At 48.0% G+C, this 2250-nt stretch overlaps 1 protein-coding gene across 1 annotated transcript in view; it reads right to left on the bottom strand.

The window, feature by feature from the left end:
* Positions 1-2250, bottom strand: part of Ttc5 (tetratricopeptide repeat domain 5) — a 13172-nt gene that overhangs the window by 5372 nt on the left and 5550 nt on the right. The window contains exons 5-6 of the mRNA XM_026777937.1: positions 1979-2125; positions 1671-1885 (exon numbers count right to left, since the gene is read on the bottom strand). Of these exons, the coding sequence (XP_026633738.1) occupies positions 1671-1885; positions 1979-2125 (362 nt within the window). The remainder of the gene's footprint in view (positions 1-1670; positions 1886-1978; positions 2126-2250) is intronic.

Genomic DNA, 2250 nt, shown 5'->3' with positions numbered 1-2250 from the left:
CATAATATGAGTTATAAATGCCTTTAAATTCTTTCTAAGTAAATAGTCTAACTCTCTTCTTTGCTGGGCTGTGTCCTTTATATTTTTTTTCCTCACTCCCTAAACACTTATGCCAAAACCCAAATAAATAAACAATAAATACAAACCTTCTGCTCAAAAAGTTCTCTGCCTGAAAAGACAATTCTTGAACTACAGGTAGGAGACTACAGAGTTGGTCTTGTTCTGCCACACAAAACAAAGTGGCAATAAGCCAGGAAACAAGCTGTGTGTTTATAGATATAAAAATATAAATACAGATAGAGAAAGAAAGGAGGGAAGAGGAGAGAGAGAGAGACCCTGAAAGCAAAAGATCCCAACCAGGCCCCTACTCTAACTCAAAGCTCACTTCCTAGAACTATCTAGAAACAGAATCTAAATTTGTCTTTCTTCAACTCTGTGATTCTGAACACGCAAAGATGAAGAATTTTAAAGTTTCTCCATCATACTTTAAAAACAACATGGAAAGGGGGTTGGAGAGATGACTCACGGAGCAAGAGAACTTGTTGATCTTGCAGAGGACCCAGGTTCAGTTCCCAGGATCTACATGGTTGCTCACAACCATCAATAATTCCAGTTCCAGAGAATCTGAAGCCTTCTGAACTTCACACACAGCACAGAGACATGCACACTCACACACAGCACACAGACGCGCACACTCACACACAGCACACAGACGCGCACACTCACACAGAGCACACAGACGTGCACACACTCACACACAGCACAGACGTGCGCACACTCACACACAGCACACAGCCGTGCACACTCACACACAGCACACAGAAGTGCACACACACACACAGCACACAGACGTGCACACACACAGCACACAGACGTGCACACACTCACACACAGCACACAGACGTGCGCACACTCACACACAGCACACAGACATGCACACTCACACACAGCAGACGTGCGCACACTCACACACACAGAGCACACAGACGTGCACACTCACACACAGCACACAGACGTGCACACTCACACACAGCACACAGAAGTGCACACACACAGCACACAGACGTGCACACACTCACACACAGCACACACACATGCACACACACAGCACACAGACGTGCACACACAGAACACAGACGTGCACACTCACACACAGCACACACACATGCACACAGACACACACAGCACACAGACGTGCACACAAATACTCATGCACATTTTTTTAAAATGACCTGTGAGTTTCAGGTATGAATTTAGGAACTGACAAAGCAGCGAACTCAGGGGAAAACAACAGGCAGTGACAGGACCCACAAATGCCTCTACCATGAGACTGCTGGAGGCCAGCAAAACAGCTCACTGGGTTAAATCTCCTGCTGCCAGTCCTGGTGACATCTGATGGGACCCACACGCTGGAAGAAACGGTCCTCCTCTGAATGCCACATGAAGACAGGCACACGTGCACTGCCACACACATACATAAGATAAATAAATATAACAGAACTGTACTGCTGTCAAATAACAACAATAATAAAAGAGATCGCCCGGTATCTCCTAGACAGGCCTGCACATGGAGCAGGTCCCATTAGTAGTGAAAGCCGATGATGTGTATAACGTCTTCACCAGCCAGGAAGTGAGAACAATTGGTTAATGGGGAAGGAAATGAAACTCACAAGGGGACTTTCTCCTCTGCGGTCAGGCTGAACACCACCTTCCCCAGGACCACAGCACCGCTGTTCACCCCAGGCTGCAGTGAGCTCAGGGGCTTGCGCTCCAAGGTCACCTTCTGTCCACTGGCTGACTGATATCGCCCATCACCACAAGGGCCCAGATGGCCTGGACGCAAGCTTCCCAGCATGCTCTGGAGCTTTTTGGGTTTTGTCTTTCCCTGCAATAGAAAGGGAAATAGACCAGCTGGAAGCTGGCATACTGACCCATTACCACCTAAACGTACTCCTTTTGTAGGTGACTGGCAGCTCACCTTGCTCTCCAGGAGGCTGGTCAGCCTAGTGAGGAATTCCATGAGTTGCTGCTCTCGTTGCCGCGGCTCTGGCCATGCAGGGTCCAGTGCAGCCGCCTGGGAGAAACCCTCTAGGGCCTCCCCGTAACTCTCTTCATATTTATGTAACTGTAGGAAAGTAACCCAGATTATCAGGATAGACAAACAGCCTACAGGGAAGAACACTACAGTGGACAACTGTATACCCTCAGTCATGTCTCCGTCAGAGGACAACTGTATACCCTCAGTCATGT

The sequence above is a fragment of the Microtus ochrogaster genome, unplaced genomic scaffold, assembly GCF_000317375.1.
Source record: "Microtus ochrogaster isolate Prairie Vole_2 unplaced genomic scaffold, MicOch1.0 UNK91, whole genome shotgun sequence".
NCBI classification, from domain to species: Eukaryota; Metazoa; Chordata; class Mammalia; order Rodentia; family Cricetidae; genus Microtus; species Microtus ochrogaster.
This window is presented reverse-complemented; position numbering and strand designations above follow the sequence as displayed.